Consider the following 18625-nt stretch of genomic DNA (forward strand, 5'->3'; position numbering starts at 1 on the left):
TGTAGTAACTGTTTCTAAGACAAAGTACCATAGCGTACTAATGCTGTTTTTAAAATTCACAATCCTTCTTATTTTAATGAAAAACGTACCATAAATTTGTGGAAAATGTGCATTTTGCGGCTGTGGAACTGGACGTACCTACTTTTTCGGTACGTTTTAGTCGTCTACAGTATTCCTACAGTAAAACAGTAGCGGTAACCAGCACCCTTGAAAAATTGGTCTGAATTAGGCGGCTACGGTAGCGCGTCGATGTACGGTAGCGGTATTCGAAAGGATATAAGCCAAAATTCCTGTTTAAATTCTAGTTATCTTATAACATGAACAATTAACTTAGAAGTAATCTTCATTAGAAGTAATGAAAAAAATGTTACTCTTTTTTGGGTGCCTATAGATATATATTGATTAAACCCATGGTCTGACAAGGTCATCCAGCATAGCTTAATTTCAAAAGGTCATCAACAGTGAGTCAATGTCATATTTATAAACAAAGGTAATCCAGCAAACCTTACTATTTGAAAGGTAACAACATAACAATCAACAATTAGACAAGGTCATTCATAAACAAGGACATCCATCATGGCTTTATTCTAAAAGTTCCTTGACAATAAGTCAATGTTACACATAAACAAGGTCTTGCTTATTTCCAAAAGTTAATCAACAATTGATCAAGGTGATTCATGAACAAGGTCATCCAGCATATCACTTAATTCCAAAAGATCATTAACAATTAATCAACTTGGTTAACCCAGCATGGCTAAATACCAAGAGTAAACATCAACAATTACCGGTAGTCAAGGTCACTCGTAAACAAGGTCATCCAGCATGGCTTAATTCCAAGAGTAAACATCAACAATTAGTCAAGGTCACTCATAAACAATGTAATCCAGCATAGCTAAATACCAAGAGTAAACATCAACAATAAGTCAAGGTCACTCATAAACAAGGTCATCCAGCATGGCTAAATACCAAGAGTAAACATCAACAATTAGTCAAGGTCACTCATAAACAATGTAATCCAGCACAGCTTAATACCAAGAGTAAACATCAACAATTAGTCAATGTCACTCATAAACAATGTAATCAAGCATAGCTAAATACCAATAGTAAACATCAACAATTAGTCAAGGTCACTCATAAACAATGTAATCCAGCATAGCTAAATACCAAGAGTAAACATCAGCAATTAGTCAAGGTCACTCATAAACAAGGTCATCCAGCATGGCTTAATTCCATGAGTAAACATCAACAATTAGTTAAGGTCACTCATAAACAATGTTATCCAGCATAGCTAAATACCAAGAGTAAACATCAACAATTAGTCAAGGTCACTCATAAACAATGTAATCCAGCATAGCTAAATACCAAGAGTAAACATCAACAATTAGTCAAGGTCACTCATAAACAATGTAATCCAGCATAGCTAAATACCAAGAGTAAACATCAGCAATTAGTCAAGTTCACTCATAAACAAGGTCATCTAGCATAGCTAAATACCAAGAGTAAACATCAACAATTAGTCAAGGTCACTCATAAAGAATGTAATCCAGCATGGCTAAATACCAAGAGTAAACATCAACAATTACCGGTAGTCAAGGTCACTCGTAAACAAGGTCTTCCAGCATGGCTTAATTCCATGAGTAAACATCAACAATTAGTCAAGGTCACTCATAAACAATGTAATCAACCATAGCTAAATACCAAGAGTAAACATCAACAATTAGTCAAGGTCACTCATAAACAAGGTCATCCAGCATGGCTTAATTCCATGAGTAAACATCAACAATTAGCCAAGGTCACTCATTAACAAGGTCATCCACCATAGCTAAATACCAAGAGTAAACATCAACAATTAGTCAAGGTCACTCATAAACAAGGTCATCCAGCATGGCTTAATTCCATGAGTAAACATCAACAATTAGCCAAGGTCACTCATAAACAATGTAATCCACCATAGCTAAATACCATGAGTAAACATCAACAGTTAGTTAAGGTCACTTAAAAACTGGGTCATCCAGCACAGCTTAATTACAAATATTACAAAAAATAGTCAAGATCATATATAAAGGTCATCCAGCATGGCTTAATTCCAATTTTAAGTACACCAACAATTTGTTAAGGTCACTCATAAAAAAGGTCATCCTGCATAGGTCATGAACAATTAGTCGAGGTCATTTAAGTCATCAAACACAGTTTATAATAAAAAAAAAACTTTCGAAATCCAACTGAAAGACCTTATTTCACTTAGATTTCGGAAGTTGTTGTTTTTATGAAATAATTTCAACAGTTTTGAATCATAAGTAAGCAGCTTAAAAATACAACTTTATGTCAAAAACCAGAACATAACAATGATAAACATTCAATGTTTGAAGGACGAGTCGCTTTTAAGTAGTAAATGAAACTAACTGATATTATGATTAAGCTCTCTCAACAATTACTGATGATATAAACATTGTTAACATATAATCTTGGTAACAGACTGCTTCATAAAATCGTGCAGTAAAATATCAAATGACAATGACAGATATCAGAAGTGTGTACAAAATGTTCTTCGCTAAATGAAGACAAATCAACGCAGCACTCCCAACGTCCAGATGTATCAACCGTATTGACAGCCCTCGTAATAATCGACAGAGCTCGTAATAATCTAGACATCTAATGGATGCCTTGTGGTCGCATCAGCGACCTCTTTCAGTCCTGAAGTCATTGGTCAAATCTTGATTTCAGACCTGGTATGTTATATGGTCCTATTATAAGGAAGAAATGAAGACAAAGCTTTTTCTCTTAAAGTGGGTAAGATTGGTCATTTTCATTGTTGATTATGAACATCACATGTTAAACTCCTATTAGATTGAAGAGTTATAAAGAAACACCAGTAAAACGGGGGGGACGGGGGGAGGGGTTGAGGGGGGGGGTTGAGGGGGGGGGGAACTAAGAAAAATAAAAAAGCTGTAATATTAAGGGAGGGTGCCACACCCTGGTAAGAACTTATATTATTTTTACCATCCCAATGAATATTTACCCAACAAACTAACGTAATGCCATGCATTATTTAAATCCCCTTCTGAATAAAGTATCTTAAATTTGTTCATTGAGTTTCAACAGAAGTTCATGAAATTTTGCCAGAGAAGCAAAATTTTACAATATTTGTAATAAAATTGAATTCAATGTTAAAAAGTCTTCGACATGACAGTAAAGCTAGAATTTCTAAGCTTGGCAATTAAATTTGCATTTTATGAATGTAAAAGGCAATTTTATTAGTCTGTAATGCCGAATGTTTCCAATTCATGTCAAGCCTTTATCGACTTGAGCAATTCAAAATGTCAAAGACTGACATCAGAAGACAAATTTTGAGAAAACAGAGAACTTAACTGCAGCTTGAATAAAAATTCTTGATAAAAAAGGGGAAAAGATGTGCTTTTATTCACTTGAAAATAATACTCCGTAATAAATATGAAACACGATTACTTACAACTGAGGTGAAACAGGACCCCATCCCCCCCCCTTAATTTCTAACGAAATCCTGCATTACTAATTAATATAAATTTGAGTAACGGCATAATATATATATTTATACTACAAACCACCCTGTTGAATCCCAATTAATCCTTATAAAGTGCCCGAGTACTAGTAATTACCAAACACGGGGGACTCTTGCCTCCCCATTTAACCTAAAAACATTCTACATGAAGTTTCAGCTATTGGTAATAACTTTAAAGACAATTAACTTACATATTACTGGTACAACTTAAAAGTCCGTTTCCACATCCGAAAAGCTTCATCATAATTATAATAATAATTAATCACACCACACTTCCGTAACAAAATGTATAATTTCCCACAAAAATACCAAAACCCAAATCAACACTGTTTAGTATCTGAGTACATTAATTGAATATCATCCCATTAATCATAGACACAAATCAGGGAAAATAAAACTGAGATCTGAACTTACATTTTGCTTCATTGAATTTCCTAGTGAATTGCTTAGTGACAAATGTATGAGCAAGTATACGGGCCCCATTACCTAGGATTGCTGATGAGTTTTTGACTCACACCCCATGATGTAACGATAATGCTACTGTTTTACTGGGTGGGAGTGGATTTTGATAGCATTAACAGTTGTTTTACTCAGTTACCGCTGATAAACTGTTACGTAATAATAACGTATGACTTTCTCTAAGTGCTCAGTTATTGAATTATATTATACCTGATGATACGTCATCAATCAAATCCACACCGAGTATGAACTAATTTTCAGCCTTATAATATTGTATTTATACTGAGTGAACATATGAATAATTAATATACAGAGAATGATGTAATTGGAATCATTTAATGACTATTATGAATAATGACCATTTTGTTACATTAAATATATTCCTAGTTCAGAGCTCAGATTCAAAATGGAAAAGCTCAAACCTCCAGAGCCAAAATAAAATATTTGGTTTAGGGTTAAGTCCTTTTCTTAAATAGTTAGAAACAGGGTTTATGTTAAACCGTCATTGTCATCATTGGGGAAATGGCGTTAATGTAATCTTTGTGTACATTTAAGCTTTTAAATATTTTAAACTACATATAAAATCACACACTTAAAAAAAACCAGCACCAGTATTTCGAAGGTTAACTAAGGGTTACCCTTACTACTCTACTTTCTTTAAGCCTATTCCCAAATTCAACCAAATCAGGTCAAAACCTTTGATTACAATTATGTGCCTAATGAACAATTCTAGAACCTTTTGTGCCTAAAGACCACACCTAGAACCTCTTGCAATTAAGCACCTATATCCAAGCACATTTTGTACCTAAGGACTAAACCTAAAACCACTTGAATCTTAGGACAAACCTAGAACCTTTTTCATTTTTCTCTGGGGACTTGAAACAATAGGCATCTTGTGTTTTAGAACCAAATCTAGGACATCGTTACCCAAGGATAACTCCTAGGACACCTGGGGTAAAATATACCCCCATCTAGGACATCTACTGTCTTAAAGGAGAAAACAGAGCATTTTATTTAGGAGCAAACAAAGTTTGCAATTTAGAACCTAGACCAAGGATCACATGTATCTTCGAACCAAACCTAGGACCTCTTGCACCAAACATTATAAGAACGTATTTTACCTAATATAATACTCAGTATATCTTACAACCAAAACCTAGGACTGTAAGATAATAATGTAAGTTTAGAACTCATCTTGCACATTTGAAGCAAACCTAGGACTTTATCTTGCACATCTGAAGCAAACCTAGGACTTTATCTTGCACATTTGAAGCAAACCTTAAAGGACTTTATCTTGCACATTTGAAGCAAACCTAAGGACTTTATCTTGCACATTTGAAGCAAACCTAAGGACTTTATCTTGCACGTTTGAAGCAAACCTAGGACTTTATCTTGCACATTTGAAGCAAACCTAAGGACTTTATCTTGCACATTTGAAGCAAACCTAGGACTTTATCTTGCACATTAGAACAAAACCTATAGGACTTTTATCTTGCACATTGGAACAGAACCTAGGACTTTATCTTGTACATTAGAACAAAACCTAAAATGTAAACTTGCACATAAGAACAAAACCTAGGACTTAATCTTGCCAATTAGAAGCAAACCTACAACCTGGCCTTCACCCTAGGATCCAACATAACAACATATTGTACCTATAATGTTACCCTAACTCATGACATCAAGCAAACCTAGGACCTGATTTCCCACTTCGAACAAATCCCCAGAATATCTTAATTTTAAGCGCCAATCTCTTATAATTGGGGGACACCAAAACCAACACCCCAGAACTTATGAACCCGACAAGATCTCCCTAAAGGTTTTCATTGGTCGAGTAAAGTTCATATAAATATCATTTTTTTAGAAATATATCAGGACTAAAATCTGCCGATTATTTTCTCAGAATTATAACAAAAGAAACAAAGGAGTAATTAAACACAAAAATAATCTCCATGATTCAGGCAAAAAACATCTTATTTTGTACAACACAGAACACATTGTGTTTTCTTCAATTTACAGACCTACAGATACAGAACGGATTTTCTTTTTTATAAAAGGACACAGAAAAAAATGTTTGTTTGCAGTAAGATGATAATTTTAAGGGTCTTCAACCAGACAAAGTGGGTGGGAAAGGTGAAGATTTAAAATGTTTTAGATACAAAATTCATTCAGACTTTTGAGGTGAATTTAAGATTTTCTTGTGATGTTTAGAAACTAATATCATTTTCCCTTATTTAAAAGCCCCTGATCAATGTTTGAATCAGATTGTAAGTTAAATAATGGCCCTTATCAATAAAGGACTTAAATAATTTTTCAGTCAGATTGTAATTATGGTGAGTTTGTCATGTCACTGAAAACCATAATACTATTCAGGATGGCCTAAAGAACATAAGAAACAAAATTAACCCTGTTAAAGCATGACGAATTTGTTACTTGAACCTCATAAGCAGGTGGTCTATTTGTTTGAATGAAACCGGTCTTGTTTATTATTTCTTTCTGGTGTTAATTATTTACATCTCTTAGAGAAACATTTTTTTCTCATCCTGGGGTTAAATGATATTCGAAATCACAGGCAGGATACCATAAAGATTCAGAGAGACATGAACTTAAAGGGGCTAGACACCAGATGATCCAAAACTCAGCAAATACAGTATTTCCTCAAAACAAGCCTAATAATTGTCAATGAAGCTAGTAGGAGGCTGATGATATATCACTTTACATGGTTTAATAATAAACATGTTGCTGTCTCATCTGTGTTTCCCAATTTAAAATTGCGCAAAAAGGTTTCCGAGTTTATGAGTACATATAAATATACTGACGGTGTTTTTAAATGCATTCAGATTTACGTTGTAGACAACCCTAGTAAATTTCGAATTGGAAAGATGCATAAAAAAGCGAAAGATGCAGATGTCGTAAGCGATGTGATACATCAGTAAGTAAGATTTAATGCTTTGTACACAACCATATCAATTTACAATTTTATTTTTTTCTTGCAATTGTTGATCTGGTGTCGAGTCCCTTTAACGTAGTGGCGCCTTGCCTCAGATATGGCAATCTGATGCCAGTGTCAGTGACCCTTTTATATGATGAAACATTTTCCTAGTACATATTTATATACAGACAGACAATATAGAATATCTGAAACGACAGACAATAAATTATTTGCAGATTCCCTGGGGGATTTTAAAGTAATAACAACATCATCACTGCATGACAAAATCTGTAACGAGTTTCAAGTTTCTTTTTATTTCACTTTTGAAGTTTTGGAAAAGAAAGTATCTAAATCCTTACTGGAAAATTGAAATTCTTATTGGTGCCATTTTTAAATATCACACATATTGTTTGATCATTTTTTCAAACTCATCTGAGTAGTTATATACAATCTGTTTTGAAATATAAAAGTTTTATACGGCCATATGGTGAGAAAAAAACAAACAATCTGACATTACTGAATTACAATTGATAAAAATGATATTTTATACTTGCCTGTTGTTTTTTAAGCTTGAATTTCTATTTCTAAATGATCACAATAAAATCCAGTGCACACAATTTTTTTATCATGCACAAAATCGCAATTCATAATAGAGTGATATTATGTAACAACTTGTCAATATGCAAGCTTTTTATATATCATTAATAAGACCATAAAACCAACCATATAATTGCCAACGAAAGTCACAACGCACACCATAAAATCAGCTCAAACATTATCAACGACTCCGTGATATAATTAAGAAAGAACGTAACTCACAAATAACCAACAGGATGACAATCTTGGACTCTTAAACCACGAAACATTTTGAGACATTTCCCCTGTGCAATCCCTCGACATTTCCGTCTATAATTAGCGGAGAGAAAAACGGTCAGGTCCCCAAGAATGTCCACATATCTCTCTTGAGAACAGAAGCCTTTCAATACTCCATTACTGGTCAGAAAACATCTTTCCTGTGCTTTCCGAGTTTCCCTGTATCCAGCAGCGATGTTCACGAAATCTGGTACTGCCCAAATCTGATTTTGCCAACTTGAGTGTCGTCTTTTCTTGCGCATACATAAACGTCTGAGGGGGCGACGCGAGAAATTAGTTTTACATTATATTATCACCTTGTCTGATGAGCCTTGCACTATTTTTTGTCTTCAGGAATTCAATTCTGACACATACATGCATTCTTTCATGTTTTCGCGTCACATTCAATCAGTTTTAACAAACCAATTACCGTAGTTGATGAAATAAGTATGGATCTGTATCTATTACATGTAATTAGAAAAAAAATGAATTATTACCAAAAGGTGATAATGTAAGCCAATCATTGGACAGTTTTAGATGTAATTTATAATTATCACCAAGAACGAGATAAATATGAACTAATTTCGATACATTGATATAAAATGGTGCGTGGTAACAAGTCAGTTTATTCAGGAATTGACAAAAACAAGAACTCACAGTCACCGTGCTCGAATATTCTGTTGATTTAAGTTATAGAAATGCAATTTTATGAAACATGCATAAATCCCTGTAAAAACAGATTACATGCAAAATTTTAACCAAAATAATAGTAACTTATAATTAACAACGTGCTAAATTAAGAAGGTTGGTTGGTGGAAACACCTTTCATATCAGGTATTTTCTGAGATATTGACTTAGATATTAGTATGTGCAAAATCTTACCCAGAATTTCTACAGCAAAAAATAAAGTAAATACTTTGCATTCTATAATGCCATACAGAGTTATCTTAAACTTTATTTTTTAAGTATGTCTGATGGTCGAGTACTATTTAAAAGTCACAATGCATTAACTTATTAGTGTTTACATATAGGTAAAATATATAATATTATAAAGGCCCATAATTTGCATTATGTTCAAAATTTTGTTAACTTCATTATTTAAGGTTTTTGGATAGTTGAGAACACATATAAGTTTCAATGCAATACATGATGTGTTTGCTGAGATATTGACTGGGCTAACATGCAAAACCTTAACCAAGGTGGGACGCTGACACCCACGCTAGAGTGAGTATTAGTATGGCTCTCTATATTTTTTAAATATTCGAGCTGAGAATTAGTCAAATCCTCAGCTGTTTATATTGTTCAGGAAAGAAAATAATCAATAACATACATTTGTATAAAAGAAAAGCTGATAATTGTTACATCATATTTCATTGGTTAAATTATGATGTGTTCATCCAATCAGAGTGCAATATATATATACTTAAAATGACAATGACATCATAACCCCTTGCATGTTATACAATATGGTCCTCAAGTTATCTCTATGAAAAAAACTAAGAAAATGAAAATTATCAGCTTACAGGAGTTTTCACACATAGCAATAAACTGGGAATGCATGGCTGGAATTAAGTCTCATATAACGAAATAATCTCCAGGTAAATAATTATAGGTAACACATTATCTAGAAAATAATTTCAAAGTTAATGAAAATCTGTCGTAACCAGTCGTATACCTTAAAGGAACTGGAGAATGTCATGTTGCTTTCCGGAGAAAAATGATGAAGAGCAAGAAAGCATCTAATTGGATTTCCACAATGTAATCCCACAACCAATCTTCTACAATTACTCTTATTTCTTGCCACAGTTTGATGTAACTTATGATGCTGTAGTGTAAATCCAACAAATATTAAGTAAGCAAAAGTATACGTAAACAACTCTCAGTAATACATCATTTCCAAAGTTGGACAAATTAGTTTGAATGGTAAAAATGTGAATCAATACATCGCAAGATGTCGCAGCGTAGTTTATATCAAATGGGACATAAAAATGCTTGATTTGTAATGCCACACATGAAAACAGCCGTCAACACAACCTGCCTCAGAATATATTAATGGTATTAAGCAGCCCTAATACCTACAAACATGCTCGAGACAGAATTGACACACATTTTATTTTGCCTTTTAAAAGCATGTTCAGCAATAATATTCACATAATGATCCAGATTTTTTATCAATGCAAGGGAGGCAAATCTATCAGTTCAATAAATAAAGAAAATGATGAGCTGATAAATTGTCTCCCTTGATGTGTTTATGTATTTTCTGTCCTATGCTTGAAATGCCTCGAATTTCATTGTAACAAAAATATTTAAAGCGGTCCTATATTATTTTTGCCCCTCAAAATGACCTTACAATATAATTAAGCCAAAAAAATAAAATATTTTTTCCACTATAAACATTCCATAAAAAAATAGGGTAGGTAGTTACGACATTTTTTTCTATTTTTATTTTTTGAAAACCAGGATTCTGTACCAAATCACATGATCTTAATCAAGGTCTATCACATTTGTAGAAAATCTGCATTTTTTTAAAAATGTTTACTTATATAAAAAAAAATTTTTGGAAACAAAACACATATCCATCAAAACCCCCCAAAAAGTGTAGGGTCGGGAAGAAAAGGTTGGGTCGGTCGGGTAAGTCACCAAACAAAGATAATTTTTGTTATGCCTTATAAAGAGACATTGCAAATTGGCAGATATAATGTATAAGAACTCGTGAAAAATGGATAGTTTCAGAAAATAACAATATGGATGGAAGAAAAAAATTGGAATAATGGCATTTTTTTAAAAATAGAATACAAGAAGACATTTTTCACATGAAATCAGAAATGGTTTCATTAAAAGTGAATGATTAGGTGTTGAATTGACAAGAAAGTCAATTTAGTGGGGATTATTATTTTCTGAGTAGAATTTTGAAGTGATCACAGAATTTTGTGCAGTAAAATCCCAGTCATTATCCTTTTATATGAGTTTCTGAAATATTATCTGAAGATTGCTCCACATTCTTTGAGTTTTTTTTGCATCTTTTTTCTTATTAAAATGTTTTTCAAATGAAGTTTTAGACTTAATAATAAAATGTCTTCGTCTTGTCAACCTAGTTTAAACAAGAGGGTCATGAAGGCCATATATTGCTCTACATCTTATTACTATCACTTTTAACATAAAAAAAGCAACCTTAAAGAGACTCGTTCATGATTTTTGTAAATTGCACTAAAATCATTCTATTGTGTGACTAAATAAAGTCTGACAAATCATAAGGAATGTGAAAACTAAGAAACTGAGATGGCTGGATCCCTTCAACAAATATAAATATATGCTAAAATATTTTCATTGAGGTCTACAATTTTGAATAGCATTCAGGATTGTGATTCAATAAAAGGCTTAAAGTTTAAGTTAACCCAATGTTTGTGTATAACTATAAGTCCTTGTGAGCATAATGTTTTATTGTCAGTTTTCTAATTTTTCCTTAAGGCCAAATCAAAAAATAGGTGTGTTTCAGGTAACGCTGCCAAAAAAAATGGGGTAGGTAGGTCGGAATATTTTTTTTTTTTTTTAATATTTTTTTTTTTGATATATTAATTTCAGTAACTGTTGACTCAGAAAGTAACAAATCAAAAGTCATCAATTTTCAGGTTAATCAGTAGTTTTTAAACATGTTCCATGCTTCAAAGGAAATATTCTTTATTAGTCTGGTTAAATACTTTGTCAATGATGGTTGGATTTTAGTTACGGTACACCACTCTGCTATTATTTAAGACTTTCCAGGAGCGGTTTTACTTTTCTTTATGCACCCGTTTGCTTTCAATCACCCTCTGTAGAATGCTAACCTCCCTGTGACATAATTACATGAAGAGTGGGACAATAAATTTACAATATAAGCCATCAGCCAAGGAAACCTCAATGCTGTCAAGAGGACCTGGGGGTTCAGGTTTGAAGAACAAGTAACATGCAGGTTTTATTGCCAAAATTGCACACTTAAGTCTGACATATCAATCCGAAAGTCAGTATCTGACACATTTGTATCTGACAAGAAAATAGAGTTCAAGAATTGAAATATACCTGCCACACAAGCACAAACTACCCGTAATTCACCTTAGAGTTCGGACAATCTAAAAATTCAGACATCCTTTATTATTTTAAAAAATAATTTATTTTAGGTACCTAATTTTCAGACACCCAAAGGACATCGATTGTAACTTTTACAGTTACTAAGTCTCACAGACAAAAATTATTGATCTTTATCGTTACAATGCCTGGCTAGATTACCTAACCGTATACATCACTGTGATAAGTTAGTTAGTTACTACCCATCCTAAACGATTTATTGCCTGTTGAAAAGGATGTGTGATATATTTAATGGAGGATTAAAGAAACAACAAGGGCAATCAAGTGATTAAGAAACCACAGACATGACATGTTTGTAAAACGATCCGCCAATAAACTTTGAAACTTGTACCACACTTTTAATATAGACTTTATGAAGCAATAATCGTACAGTTATACTCATTGTAACATCAATAGAACAATAAAAATCAACACATTCAATGCTACAGGTAACTATTTAATGTGATAAATTAAAGTTAGAAATGCAATACTTAAGTTACAATTGAAAACACCACTCAGAAACATTAATCCTGCATAGCAATATCCATGCTCTCCATGAGATCCTCGTGGGTATAACTGAGAGTTATGTGACGTCACACAATGTGACTGTTTGATCTGAAGCCGATAAAAGATGTTTATTCATTTCAATGCATGTATAAAATGGTGTTGAATGGGATTTTAATTAACTTGATAAAGGAGTTACACTTATAGGCGTAATAACCATTGATAACTACGGATAAATTAATAAGTGGTAAAATGCAGACATGAAGAAAAAAGGCAGGTTTACCATACATGTAGATAAAATGTAAAAATGGTTATTTTCTATGAATTCGGAGAGCGAAAAATTAATTATTTTAAGGTGTCTGAACTCTAAGGTGAAGTACCATAAATACATTCAGATATCCAACTCTAATATTGTCAACTTTACGTACATACATTTCGTAACAAATGCTTTTCGTTCCCAAATCACATTTTTTTCAAGGAAAAATAGGTTAGGGTCGGCGGGAAAAAATAGGGTCGGTCGGGTAACATGAAACAGACCTATTTTTTTATTTGGCCTAACTGTACTCGGGTGGGTTGGCAGGCCACTGAAAGCTGAACATTTTTCCATACTTATAGTATATTTTTTCCTGGAAGTTCAGTAGCAAAGAGTTAAAAAGTAATAATATACGGTAAAGCTGTGATCGCTAGAGGTCGCTGGGGACCAAGCTCGGTGTTTTCAGCTCCAATAGTGGGAAAAAACATATTGGTGCCAAAACATGAGCATAAGTCCCTTTAAAGGCAAAATCCCTGTTATTGTTCTTTCTTCTTCTAATGAAAGCAGTGCAGTATTTGTTTATATACATAGCTTTTACTGCTAGATGCACAACTTCCATGATTATAATTTTGCATATGCACTTTGTGAGGCCCTGAAAAAAGTCATTCAAATAACTTGATTTCCCATTATGAAAATGTGGTTAAGAATATACAAATATGCCTTTCAAAGGAAATTAAAAAAAATAAATAAAAAAAATTCACGGAGTTATGTTTCTTGTTGTAAGATGGTGGTAAACAATTCTGAATTTTATTAAGTGCATTTAATGAACGGTTTAGAAGTTTTTTTTTATTAAAATCCCAACTTGCCCTTAACTTTTACTTGCCTAAAACTTTAACCTAAGTCAATTAGGGGCCATAACTTGTAATATGGATAATATGGAGTTATGTAACCTCATTGTGTGATGGTCCTGAACAACTGTGTAAAGTATTAAGTCAATTGAACAAAAGATATAGAAGTTATTAATAAATATTCCAACTTGCCCTAAAACTTTAACCTAAGTTCCATAGTCAATCAGGGGCCATTATCTGTGTAAAGAATAATATGGAGTTATCTAACCATCATGTGATGGCCCTGAACAACTGCGTTAAGTATTAAGTCAATAGAATGTAGGGTATTGGACAAAATCCCAACTTGCCCTAAAACTTTAACCAGACGCCGACGCCGACACGAGTGGGGCGAGTAGTATACTAGCCCACCTATTCTTCGAATAGTCGAGCTAATAAAATGATATCTGGATAAATTGACTACCAGGGCCTCAAATATTTGCCTTGAAAAGAACTAGACACTAAGATGATACCATTTAAAGAAAAAATGAAAATTAACAAAAACTTACAAACAATTGATAACATTGTGTACAAAGCATGGAATATTGCCTACTGATTTACATCATCGAATAAGACACATGTTTCTTACGCAGTTTTTTTGCATATTTTTCCAATTTGAAATTGACTAGGTCTGTCTATCATGTAAATCCCAGTAAATTAAAAACTAGCGTCGGTACATATGCATCTGTTATAATCACGTTACTTCAACATTGCTAAATATACACACTTTTAAATGGGAAACCATTATACGCTATTTTTTAATGGGTAAACTGAGCTTAATAGCTACGAAATATTCCATTAATCATGTAAAATGATGAATTATCGGCCTCATATTAGTTTGTATTAATAATCCTAGGCTTGTTTTGAAGAAATACTGTACGTACAGATTTTTGGACGATCTGGTGTCTTTTGTTTCTTTAAAGGGACTGTGTCACAGATTGGCACCAAAAAAAAGTTTTTTTCTGTAACAAATCTCAGGATAATTATCTAAAAGAATGTGTTACGCTTTGATATCATAATTGTAAAAAAAAGTACCAAAATGTAAAAAAAAAATTGTGTCGGAGACTGGGTTTGAACACGCGTCGCCAAAAATGAAGTCCAGCATCTTACTCACCGAGCTACAAAGGCTAACTCTAATGGGGTGACATAATTAAGCTATACACCTACCTTGGTGATATCACGTGATAACACCGACTAGCCAATCACGCATAAGGAATGTAAGGAATGAATTCTACCTGGTAGACATACCCAGTAATATTTTTTAATGGAAAAATATGAAATAACTGCTAAACTTAAATAAATTGTAAACTATGTGGTACTTCAGTTAGTAAGTTTCAATGCATTGTACACATCGATGCCAAGTTTATGTCAGTTTTCAACAATTTTCTTTTTTTTTCGCTATTTTATCATACGTGAGATAGCCCCTTTAACATGAAAAAAAATGCCACCTTAGCTAACTGAGGCAATCCTAAAGAAATTTAATAATAAATGTAACCTGTAGCTTGTTTGCAAGAGTTTTCAAAATTTTATCTTAGTGACCTAGATGTTGATCAATCGTGACTAAGTGTGGACATAGATTTTAACAATGCAATCATCTTAACAAAGTTTGGTGAAGATTGGTTAAAAATATACCCTTAATGAAAGGATTTACAGGTTTTTTCTCGAATATTTGTTTGAAGAGACCAAGTGTTTCACCCAACATAATCTGAATGTAAAGACATTATTACAAAATCTTTGCATTGGTTGAGGTGTATTGGAGTTTACACAAAAAGGAGACCATTAACCCTCAAAATGTTACCTTGACCGTAATGCTATATTTGTAGCTTGAGCATGTGCACTGCAACTTTTTTTTAAATTCTATTATTTTCTTTTTTTTCTTTTTGTTATTGCAAGCTTGTTCATTTTATAATAAAACATTACTTACAATAAATATAATAATATATATAAAATAACAACATGTAAGCAAATGTGTTAAATAGTGCATATTGAAAGGTGACAAAGCATATATATCTCTGTGCGAAGTTTTTTTAAGATCCTTCCATCAGCAATTGAACAAGAAAAACTACCTTTAACCCGCTTTAGTGTGACCTTGACCTTTAAGGTACATACCCTGACCGCTTACTGATTGGCTTAAGTTCTAATACACAGTTTGGCAAAAGATTGAGAGCTAAGAAATAATTTTTACACTGCTTAGGATCATATGACATCATAATGTTAAATGAGGAAGTCATCCCTGAAGTTGAATGGACCTCTGTTTACTGGCCACTCCTTATGTCATATGACCCTCAGTGGTCATCATGTCCCAAAGAGGCCTGTCATAATACATGTTTCTTATATTTTACCAAACATTTTATATTACCATTCAATATTTTTATATCACTTTTGGTGTGTTTTATTGAACCTGGCCTTGTTTACTTGCAACCACTTTTTGTCGTTGTGTAAATCTTAATGCCACACTCGTATGACGTAAGCGGTCCACATCTTTTTTTTTTTAACAGGTCCAGTCCGGCAAAAAATACTATATGGACTGCGGACTTAAAAACTGGATTTTTATTAAAATACAGCAATATTCCGAACGATCCAGTTTGTATATATAAAGAAAGGAAACATTTATGTTAGCCATCATATGTTTATATATTTATAAACAATCTATTGAAGTCTACCTACTATGGCTGGGAGTTGGATAGACGGAATAAATGAGATATTAATCTGCCCACATACATAGTAGCCAAGTTTGATGAAGATTTGATGATAAATTTTGAAGGTAGTGCTATGGTTATTGACAACAACGCCAGACAACATGATTCTTAAACAACTACCAAACTAACCTTTTAAAGCCACATAAAACATTTTTCTATACATTAAATACTTACCTTTTTTTCCGCGAGCCTTTCCTTGACCCCACCCACCCATGGTACGATTTTGCACGTCGGAAGAAGAAATTTGATTTCTCCGGAATGTCCAATGGTGATTCGCCGTCCAATTTTATTAGTGGTATTGTAAATTTCGACCCACCAGACATTTTTGCTAACATTAAAATGCTAAACATCAAATGGTGGTAATTTTCATGTACAATTTTTTTATTTCAGTGGGTTAATTATTCCGTTTATTCTGTTATCCCCTCATATAACAAGAATTCCAGACACTGATATTTTTCCCCCATTGTTTCAAATACTCTGTTACAAATCATTATATCATCAATGATTATTTGTGGTTTGGTAAAAATCGCTTTTCCTGGAATGATCATAGAATTTCCTTAGCAACGTTATAGGATTTTCTAATTTCTTAGAATAATTAATAGTCAGAATATTTATATTTCCTTCAAATGATTTTCTACGAATGATCCTTGTAAGTTCTGAGAATCTTTATATACTGTCAGCCCTCTAATGAGTTCTTGTTTTTCATTGCTTATACTAATAAAATAGTATGTTTTTATACGACACCGTTTGGTTCTTTCCGTTTTGGAATTGAAAATGCCAGCAAAAGATTTCTGATATAGTTTTATGATGATAACTATAATAACATTGCCTTTAGTAAATCACTGCAGCCGTCTGAAATATTTTTTATTCCACTTTTTTTTTACTTTCAGACATTAAGATCTAGTGTAAATCTTTCCTTCGTTAATTTATTTTTTTGCCTCGTCTTTTATCACAATTTCAAAAACGCAACTATGCTAATACAAATTCTACCAAAAAAAATATACACAATATGACACCACACTCACACGAAGAAATTACAGGGGGAAAACTCACATAAGAAAAACCTTAGTGAATTATTAATGTTATTATCGTTCTAAAAGGCCACATTTGTCATGAAAATGACCGCTTCTTCCGAGAACCGCAAGCCTTTTCGCAATCCTTTTCGACAAAATGTTACAACATGCAATTTTTCAGTCATCGTAGACAGACAATTATCGCCATTTCTTAGCCATTTCAGAAATCCATACAAGTCAATTAAGCAACCACGCTAAATCGCCTACAACAATTTCAAGAAACTTTTCTCGCTGGCTTATATATTAAGCCAAAAATAACCATATAATTTTATTTCTAGAATTTTTTCCAAGAACTAATATTAGTCAGATTTCAATGTTATTTTCTTCAAGCACCATTCAAATAAACTTAAGTACAAGTCGTAAGAATGTTTATAAATGATTTCCTTAAGGTTTCACACTTTTTTTTCCATTATTTTGTCAGCATTGTTAATGTCAATCCAAATTGGAATCGTATGTTTCACAACTTGTCATTTCTTGCAATATTCTTGCTCATATAAATTATGGAAATCTAAACTAATGTCTTTCTTAACTAATAAACACACAAAAAATATTTTTAAACTCCAGGAATGTTTGAGTGTCATAAAACTAAATTTCATAAAAAAAATCACCTAATAATCTCCAAAGTTCAGAAATATAAATAACTATCTCAGATCACGTTTTGCAGAAGTCAAAATTTCTTACAAGAACAATACAAGCAGTGTGCTACCAAGGAAAAGAAATATGTAATCTGAAATTTCCTCGAGCTAGTTTCCTGAGAACATTTTAAGTTAAATAAATGTGTCCAGTAGAAGCATTAGCAGAATTTATCTTCTGTGTCTTTCTGCACAATGCGCCTTTAACATCAAAACAGTCATCGCTGCACGTTTTATACAATTTTGTTAACAATATCCGTTTTATTACAGGTTTTTTCCTTCTGCAGATTTCAAATTCTGGAAAAAGCATTGGTCCTGATTCATTAATGATGATCAAGGCAAGGATAGGCAGTGTTCTGTCAGTTTAGATTAAATATCATGCCAGGAACGTATGTTGTAACTAATATGATTTTAATTAAGGTGCTACCTCTATGACATACCAGAAGCAGTCATTGATAAAACTTTCACTCCCTAATATTAATACAACAAAACATTAAAACAATAATGCCAGTATGGATCTTCGATGTGTTTTCTTCTTTTCGAGACCCCTATAAATTCGCTTTTATTTCATCAAGTGTGGATCTGGAATTTGATATAAAAGGCGACTTAACCTAGGGGCGTAAAGCTTTTGACTTGCGCCCCTCCCTTGGAACTGAAATTTCTTTGGTTTTAAGTGTTGGCAAGGGTGTTCAATTAAG

At 32.9% G+C, this 18625-nt stretch overlaps 1 protein-coding gene across 5 annotated transcripts in view; it reads right to left on the reverse strand.

Annotated features, from left to right (window-relative positions):
- Window positions 1–18625, reverse strand: part of LOC128246867 (rap1 GTPase-activating protein 1-like) — a 168550-nt gene that overhangs the window by 58498 nt on the left and 91427 nt on the right. The window contains exon 1 of one of the 5 annotated variants that reach the window (XM_052965363.1): window positions 16397–16577. The exons of the other annotated variants lie outside the window; for them this stretch is intronic. Within the exon in view, the coding sequence (XP_052821323.1) occupies window positions 16397–16572 (176 nt within the window). The 5' untranslated portion in view covers window positions 16573–16577. Of the gene's footprint in view, window positions 1–16396; window positions 16578–18625 lie in introns of those variants that run through there. 5 annotated transcript variants of the gene reach the window in all.

The sequence above is a fragment of the Mya arenaria genome, chromosome 9 (assembly GCF_026914265.1).
Source record: "Mya arenaria isolate MELC-2E11 chromosome 9, ASM2691426v1".
NCBI classification, from domain to species: domain Eukaryota; kingdom Metazoa; phylum Mollusca; class Bivalvia; order Myida; family Myidae; genus Mya; species Mya arenaria.